General features: G+C 42.3%; 1 protein-coding gene across 1 annotated transcript in view; it reads left to right on the forward strand.

Annotated features, from left to right (window-relative positions):
* Window positions 1-9,303, forward strand: part of si:dkey-112m2.1 (transmembrane protein 132D) — a 168,899-nt gene extending 159,596 nt beyond the window's left edge. The window contains exons 8-9 of the mRNA XM_058414819.1: window positions 5,213-5,404; window positions 5,965-9,303. Of these exons, the coding sequence (XP_058270802.1) occupies window positions 5,213-5,404; window positions 5,965-7,026 (1,254 nt within the window). The 3' untranslated portion in view covers window positions 7,027-9,303. The remainder of the gene's footprint in view (window positions 1-5,212; window positions 5,405-5,964) is intronic.
* The last annotated feature ends 232 nt before the right edge of the window (window positions 9,304-9,535 follow it).

Consider the following 9,535-nt stretch of genomic DNA (forward strand, 5'->3'; position numbering starts at 1 on the left):
TAAGGGGCCAAGCCCAGCTCCTGAAAAACAACCCCACACCATAATCCCCCCTCCACCAAACTTTACACTTGGCACAATGCAGTCAGACAAGTACCGTTCTCCTGGCAACCGCCAAACCCAGACTCGTCCATCAGATTGCCAGATGGAGAAGCGCGATTCGTCACTCCAGAGAACGCGTCTCCACTGCTCTAGAGTCCAGTGGCGGCGTGCTTTACACCACTGCATCCGACGCTTTGCATTGCACTTGGTGATGTAAGGCTTGGATGCAGCTGCTCGGCCATGGAAACCCATTCCATGAAGCTCTCTGCGCACTGTTCTTGAGCTAATCTGAAGGCCACATGAAGTTTGGAGGTCTGTAGCGATTGACTCTGCAGAAAGTTGGCGACCTCTTCGCACTATGCGCCTCAGCATCCGCTGACCCCGCTCCGTCAGTTTACGTGGCCTACCACTTGGTGGCTGAGTTGCTGTCGTTCCCAAACACTTCCACGTTCTTATAATACAGCTGACAGTTGACTGTGGAATATTTAGGAGTGAGGAAATTTCACGACTGGATTTGTTGCACAGGTGGCATCCTATCACAGTTCCACGCTGGAATTCACTGAGCTCCTGAGAGCGACCCATTCTTTCACAAATGTTTGTAAAAACAGTCTGCATGCCTAGGTGCTTGATTTTATACACCTGTGGCCATGGAAGTGATTGGAACACCTGATTCTGATTATTTGGATGGGTGAGTGAATATATGAAGTATTGTTGCAGGGACAAGCACATGACAGACAGTCCTGAATCTCCTCTAATGTTGCCGCTGGTCTCTCTGCAGTTTTTCCCTGATCTGTTTTCATCTTGTCTTTTTTTTATTATTTTTTGTCCTAGTCTTGCTAATGCTGCTGTGGTGCTCCATTTTCTCCACTTGTTAATGTTAATGATGGCCTTCACAGTGTTTCATGCTACATCTAATGTCTTGGATATTCTCTTGATTGATGCCTTTTGACAGTGAAGTAAAAGTGCACGCTTGCTAATCTGTTTGCGGACCATGGCACAGCAGTCGGGTTAATCAGAATCACTTCAAGTGATGTGTATGATAATTACTTTTGAACATGAGCACAGTTACGAGCACAGTTATGCCCCATTATGAAAGGGTCTGCACACTTGTGTAACCAGACTAGTGCATGTTTTATCACGTTAACATTAACACATTAAAAATGGGACACGATCTGACATTTATATATTTATCTTGGTTTAATCATTAATTAAACAGGACAAAACCCTGCAATTTTAACCAAGGAGTGTCGACGTTTTATATCTACTGTATAATGATATATGATAGTAAACAGCTGATAAACTGATTCGATTTTGGATCAAGGTTACAGCAAGGTCAAGGGCATACAGTATAGCTGAAACGATCTTGCGACAGTAGCTTCCTTCCTGGTTAAAGTATATTCTAAGAGTTTGAGGCATACTCACTGGTACCAAAGCTTATTGTTGACTGCAGAAGCATCACCATTCTACCTGGGTATTAATTTTGCTGATAAGCTTTAATTTGAATGTTAGTCCTTAAAGATCAGAGCTGGAACCTAGCGTCCACAAACTTCTGGCCATATGGTATTCGAAAGGAAAAAAAAAAAACACAATTAATTGCAGAATTATATAAACAAATAAATTGCTAATAAAATTGCAAAAAAAATTGTTATTCAAAGTGCTGTTAGATAAAAATAAACTTATAGAACCTTGAAATGAGTCATGATGATATTAAACTGCAACAGTACGGTTCATGCTGGAAAAACAAGACGAATGCATTAATTATACATTTAGAAAAAAAGGAAATGTGGCTTTACCAAGTCATTAAAAATGTTTTAGAAGTTGTTTATTTGATGCTAACTCTATGAAGTAATTACATTTCCTACATGTTTAACCATCCTCTTGAGCGTCACATGCCATCATTTCTTCAAATTCAGTTCTTCAGACGGAACAGCAAGCAGCTGAAATCCTGGCTCTCTGATTCGTTGCCTATCGCTAGAGAGCATTTGTCTCTAGTGTGGACAGATAAATATGGCCTCTTGCCTGCCAAAACAAACTTCATTTGTCATTTTCCTGGCACAGCAGCTGCAGGAAGCGCCGTGGTGTGCAGACGGCAGACGGATGAGTTGCAGTTATCCTAGCACTTACTCTCGTTCAAAATGAAAGGATGTCAGTGACGTCTCAGAGGCACTTAGCTGTCTGTCTGTCCGCGTAAAGACAACTGGAGAATCACTCTGAAATGTGACAAGTATGTGTGTGTGTGTTGGGTGGGTGGGGGGTTGTGTGTAGGTGTGTGTGAGTGTGAGTGCAGTCACACTGGAACAAGGATGTGGAGCATCATTGATCCGCCTACCAATCACTTCCTGAATGGTCTGTCTGTATGTAGCTCCCTTTTTTATTGTCTGAATTGTCAGGACAAAGGAAATAAAGAAAGCTTCAGGAGCAACCTTAACACAAAGATGGTGACAGAAGCGCTGTTTCTGTCACTGATTAAGAATCTGAGCTGAAAATCTTCCTCAACCTCGACTGTAAGCAGTACAACATCACCTGACTCAGACTCTGTGAGTAGGCATTAATACGTGTGTGTGTGGGGGGGGGGTCCCACACGCATAATTTACAGAAAAAACTTCTAGTTCTATTGAAAATAAGCAAATTTAGAATTAAAGATTTATGTCATATTCAGAGTTGTGAAATGAGGATCTGAAATTGTTCACTTTGGTATTCAGACCTCAGATGTAACAACAGACTTCAGTGTATCCCAGTCGTTAGCATTCTCTTCTCGCTAGCTAACAACATGGCTAATGCCACTGTTTATAGACTTGTGTTTTAATCATTTGAATTTACGTCTATCTCATGAATTATATATTTATATTTATAGATCTCGTTGCCTCTCCCCAGCTTAGAAAGTTTATTTGGACTTTCTCCGAATCATGCATGTACTGCAGCCTGGAAAGGAATATTGACAATACTGTTAGTTCATTCTGATGCTTTATTTGATGGCAAAATTGCCTTTCCTGGTCCCTCACATGCTGTCTCGCTTGGTCTGAAGCACCAAACTGCAATTGAAGAAAATTTAAATCAGATAAAAAGCTCAGATGGAGGAGTTGGAGCTGGAGGGCTGTTTGGGCGTAAATCACAGGCATCATTGATGCTTCCTAGATGAGTCTTCGAGATGAGCACTTAGCCATGCTCAGCGCCTGAGACCAGCAACCGTCGCCAATGTCCACTGCTGTCTTCACTTCATTACAGACAATGACTAATTACACCAAACTGTGCAGAGTGAATTGCAATAAATGCTGAGGAAATTGAAAGGGGGTATGGTGGCTTAATCGTAAGGCTTGTTTGCCTTCCAACTCCAGGGTTGGGGATTTCTCCCTGTGCTTCGGGATGTCCTCCGGGTTCTCTGCTTTCCTCCACAGGCCAAAGATGTACGCTGATTGGCATCTCTAGTGTGTGAATTGGTGTGTGTATGTGTGTGATTGTGCTTTCTGATGGGTTGCCACCCTGTCCAGGGTTTTCCACACCTTGCATCCCGGGGCCTCTGGGATAGACCCTGTGTTCACCGCAACCCTGTGTAGGATACATGCTACAGAAAATGGATGGCTGGATGGATGGATGGATGAATGGATGGATGAAAAGATGGATGGATGAAAGGATGGATGGATGGATGTTTACAATGAGACTTCATTTATTAGCTTAAGGTTAACTTATTTTTTAAATTGTACTATATTTGTTGGAATGACTTAACAGCCCAAAACTCTGTCTATCTAATTATCTCTCTGTCTGTCTGTCCATCCATTCATACTTCTGTCTATCTATCTAAATGGAATTCCTCAATCCATTATTAAATAATAACAGCATATTTATGGAACTTGTGTGTTTTGTGTATTTAATCTGCATTTTCTGTTTGATTTTCTTTTAATGTAATGATTGATTTGTTTGTTTGTATGTAAAGTTATGTTATCAGGCAGCATGCTTATTCACTCGGCTCTGTTTGTATGAGTGAATATATTTCTGGACAGTATGCAGCAGCAGTATGGTAAAGAAGTTGGACACGAAGTTGTATTTATTTTTTATTTACAGTCATGCTGCTGGACTGAAACGTGGAGTAGCGGAGCTGAAGCTTGCAGACGCTGAGTGTTGGTGGAAGTGGGAGTAGGTGTGAGCTGTGCTCGGCTCTGACAGTGATGAGGGACACTCATTATGACAGAGGAACATGTGAAAGTATATGGAGGCAGCTGGCGTTGCCTTAACTGATGTGGATGGAAAGGCTGCACATCACTTTGCATATCACAGCTGGTTCTGTGCTTCAAAATAAGGTGTTGGTTTGAGGGCATGGAGGAACTGTCATTCGCTCGCAGAACTCTGAGATGCAGTTATTTTTATCACAGTGTTCCTGCACCATGTCTTATGTAAAAATGTAAAGCCATATTCAGATGGTGTTATTTCTCCTTGGGGATATGATTAATGTAATTATAACAGGAGTGTCTCTGGGATTTTAGTCAGGTCAGAATCCATCATGTCAGTATTTATTTGTTTGTTGGTTTTTTTATAGACACAGCTGGAATGATGTTGATGCTGTATTTTCCTCAGCACTGGTAATAACTCTAGATTATATGCATCCTGTTCGAACTGACACGTTAGTAAAGATTCCAAAATATCTTGTGGGACAAGAGGCTTTACATTTCAGTATAAACACACTCCGGCAACATGTACAGGATATTTGATGTCCCATCAAATCCATCTAAAAGCAGAAACTGAGTGCTAGCCAGTTTTTCAAGAATTTTCCAGAACAATTTAACATGGACCACATTTCAAAGGATATGCCAGAGGACTGATGCTCTCATATGTACGTGGAACGCATAGGTGCATCCTCATGACCTTGTGACATGATCATGCACAGTGGCATGGCCAATCCCTCTACATCAGATGCTAATAATAAAGCACAAAACAATCAGTTTGTATTTAAATGCCGTTTGTGTAGTATGCATGGAATTGTTAACGTATATCGTGAAGACACTCCCGTCTCTGTGATTTATACAAAGGTCACTTATTCTGTGTGAATCTGTTACAGTTACCACCAGTGTTCCCCAGCTATGTCATTTAATAGACGGAAATCTAATCCCATCTGAAAGATATGTAAGAGAAACACCTGGGCCTGTGTGATTTAGACCTTCTGCTCTCTCGCTCCCCCTAGGTGATGTCCCCCTTGTCGGATTTGGTCCTGGCTGAGAGGTCGGTGAGAATTGTGGATGATAAAGTGAGCATTACGGATCTGGGAGTGCAGCTGGTGTCAGGCCTCTCGCTGTCCCTGCAGCTCAGTCCAGGCAGCAACAGGGCCATCGCAGCCACAGCCACCACCCAGGACACCATGTACAACCTCAAACAGGTACACCCCATTTGTTTTTCAGTCAACAAACAAAAACTTTTAATCTGTTGAGATACGTACTACACTGGGTCCCTGCTTTGAATGGTCTTATCCTTATCATTTTTTGCCTGAAAAATTGGCTTGCTGTGTTCTTTTGGTCATCATTATTATAATCACAATCGCAACAGGTAGAAGTCGCTGCACAGAGGACAAGCTGATGAGCAGCTGTGGTTTTGTTAACACCACAGCCGGGGAACTGCAATTCATACTTCCTGCTCATTAACGCTAGTAGTGTTGGAACGCTGGCCCTGATTGGCCAGTCCTTTGTATCAGCAGGAGTCTTCTTTCTCCTCCAGTTTGATAGATTTTAAATGAGCCAGGAGAAGTGATTTCCTGCTGATCAGAGTGTTATGAAGCCAAAACACTTGACATTACCAAGGGCTAGTTTGAAGCATTGGTGTCTGCTAAATTGTCGGTGAATTTTAAAGAGTCTCATTTGGCCTCACAAACAGCTGAGTGCACAAGTGAAACTTTACTTGCTGCTCCTTTATAAGAGTTTCTAATCTTGCCTGTGTTTGCAGGAGTCCCTTGTCAGTGCTTGGCTGCACTTCAGTGATGGCTCGGTGACCCCTCTTGACCTTTATGATCCTGCACACTACATGCTGACAGCCACATCTTTGGATGAGCGGGTGGTCACAGTTCAGAGGGCCGTGTGGTGGAGGTCACCAGTGGTGGTGGTGAAAGGTGAGGGTCAGGGCACACTGCTGCGCATTGAGATGTCTGGAGCCGATTTGTGCCAGAAAAGCAAGCGCCGTAATGTTCTGGCTTCGGTTAGCGCCAACGTTCGTGTCAAGTTTAGCCGTAATGATGATAGTGACAACAGACGGCAAAGACCCAGTTCCCCGTACAACGGAGACTCAATTTCAGAGGCAGGAATGGTCAACAGAGGAGCCACCACCATTAAAACAGGTGCTCCTTTAGGAGACAAGCGCCCAATCGGAGACATTCCTGCAGACTTCTCAAATTTTCCAGCACAGGCCGAACCTCCTCATGGACGCACAACAGAGGAAGACCTGCTACAAGCCCGGCGTGGCCTGACGGACCTTGAAATCGGTATGTATGCCCTACTGGGAGTCTTCTGCCTGGCAATCTTGGTGTTCCTCATCAACTGTGTCTCATACGCCCTCCAGTATCAAAACAAACAGCTCCCCCTGGAGGCCCAGGAGAGCATGGCACATGCTCATGACTGGGTATGGTTGGGGCACGAAGGTGAGCTAATGGAGAACCATGGCGGCTTGTGCCTGCAGCAGGATGAACTCAGTGCCACTGTGGACTCCAGTCTGGGTTTAGAGGAGGCCAGCCAACTCCTCAACGGACTCTTGGGCCAGAAAAGTGCACAAGGTCAGGGAGGACGGGAGCACAAGAGCGAGACAGGAAACTCGCCAACCACCAAGAGGAAACGGGTCAAATTCACCACCTTCAGCCATTCCAAGACGGGCGGTGACTGCCAGGGTAACAGCCCACTAGGTGTTGGGAAAAACGATATCCAGTGGGTTTGTCCGGACATCAAGCTTGGGGACTCCATAGAGCTCCGGAACTACATGGAGAGGCTAAATGAGAATGCCACTAAGAATGCCGCATAGCACTTCATGATTCTAGCACTCGGTTATGCTTTTCGGAGCAGAGTGTAGCTTCACCCATATGCCTTCAGGGTAAAGAAGTGGGGTGCCGACCGGCTCACATCTCACCATGAAAAGACAGGCCATTCATCAGGTCTTGTTTCCATGGCAACTGTCACAAGGTGTTCATCATTAGGCTTGAAGGCCAACAGGGATGGTTGTAAAACTGCAGAAAACTATATATGTATACATCCATACATAAATACATACATTCATATGTATAAACTCAATATGAGAAATGCATTTTTTTCTTGTATTAAAGATACATTGTTTTGTCATTCCGTATTTCTTTGACATATTATTCTTTTCATATCCTGTGAATATTTGAAAGAATTCATGTGCAAACATATCAAGGACCGACTCTGAGATGAATCCAATAATCAACACACTTGTATATAAAGTGGACATTTGCTGGTTGGATGAGGTGAGAACTTTTTTAAGTGAGGTTTTACATATTTTTATACATCCCTGTTCCTGTACATGTTGTAGCCTGTTGATGTTTTGTCCGGAGACTCATATTTTGGTTTAAAGCTGATGTGAGCAACTTTTTTTCTTTAAAAGGTAGCTGTCAAAAATAGATGCTCAGAGAAGAAAAGCTCTAAAACCCAGTGGAGTCCTTCTGAATGCTTCCCTGAGGAGGCAGTCTTCACTCATTTTTTTTTTTTTGCACATGTCTGGGTGGCCCATATGAAGGTTTTTGATTAAGAAGGAAGCTCTAGGAAGTGCTAGCTCGATGAAGTAAGAGAGTTGTTAACGAAATACGATTGCAGCAGAGTTGATGCTTGATGTAATCCATGGAAGCGATGATACACTCAGTCACAAAGTTCAACTGTCAATATTGGCTTACACTTTAAAAAGAAAAACTAATTGACACAAGAATGCTGAAGTGTTGGGCGGAGCAAACTTTCTGACGTCATCTATACAAACTAATGTTTATGGGAAACTGTCTAAACTATGGTGCAGAGCTAACTAGCTAAGGTATCCATCCCTCTTGGTGTAACTATGACTTAATTAAAACTTTATATTGATTTGTCTCTTTATTACAAATAAATCTACTTCGAAGCTAGCTAACCTGTTTATGTTTAAACACAGATGTAATGCTAGCTTACATTATTGACCACTACACACACATCTTGAATATTTGGTCCAACCAGAAAGCGTAGCTGTCTGAAAGATTTCGAACTTCCACATGGAATAAAGGCACTGCTGCTCTTCTCGTTCGTGTTTTCTTACCATCGCACAACGCATGTCTTTAGAAGGTAGGAAATAAGGACATAGGAGTGGACTCCATCGACGGCTCCGTTTGATTAGCAAGACTTGGTAGCATCACTTACCATGGCTTAATTACGTGTCTGATTTGGGACCTTTGCCACCAACAATGTGAATATGTACATAAACCAGGCGACTGTTCAGAGACTGTCACATCGATAGCATGGCTCCTATGGGACTGTTGGCAACTGTAACAACAGCAGTGACCATCATAGACGCTGACCTGGAGGCAATCACTCAAACAGTACCTGTTATCGATTGTTTTCCTTTTTCTTTTCTTCACACAAATCTGTTCTTTTCATGTCTCTTTTTTTTTCTCTACACTGAAAAAAAGTGCATAATGAGGATGATTACAGGTCTCTAAACACACAAGAAATCTCAAACAAATCCATAATTATTGCAGTACTAATTACCTGCAGGTAACTGGGTCTTAAAGAGTGGTTTGGAACGTAATCCTCAGGTAATGCTGGCCACGAGAGGTGCAAACAGACGCTGGAAGATCGAAACGCTTATAAATAATTTCACATTCTAATCATTTCTCATTGAATTGATTCTGAATGACACTGTGTTTGGTCTGGTTTTATTTTTTTTGCTCTCGTCTCTCTAATGAATGTGCAGATTAAACTTCATTCTGTCACACAAACTGCTGTTTGATTTCTTGCTTCATTTCTATTCTAAGAGCATTTCCAGTCAGGAAGGAAACTCTGCGGTGGTCTGTGTGTCAGTGCGATTCGACTCGGAATCAACCTGACTGCAAGAAGTCAAGCGAAAAATGCAGTGTGTTTCGGGTTGCAGCATTTTGTTTTTATAGATTTGAGCTGCAAGGTATAAACTCGGCGAAAGGAAATAGCTGGATTGCTGCAGAAACGGCATAAGATGTGGAGATTTGGACTGACGAATAAATAGAGGATAAATGCTGGATGCCATACACAATAATTTAATTCTGTAATGTAATTAAAAAGTGTCACTTACGCTCAAACAGACTGAAAAATGTGAAAGCTTCTAATCTGTAACTGTGAGCAAAATGATAGTGAAATCTATTGATTACATTAATTCATGTAAATAAAAGCTATCTGAAGCAATGCTGATTTAAGATGGCTGTTTTACTGTGTGATTTTTAATTGTGATTGAAAGAATCACGTAAAATGAGATGACTTTTCATTTGTGAACGATTCTTACTGAAAACTGGACAAATAACATTCAA

This window comes from Hemibagrus wyckioides, linkage group LG18 (genome assembly GCF_019097595.1).
Source record: "Hemibagrus wyckioides isolate EC202008001 linkage group LG18, SWU_Hwy_1.0, whole genome shotgun sequence".
Taxonomy (NCBI): Eukaryota; Metazoa; Chordata; class Actinopteri; order Siluriformes; family Bagridae; genus Hemibagrus; species Hemibagrus wyckioides.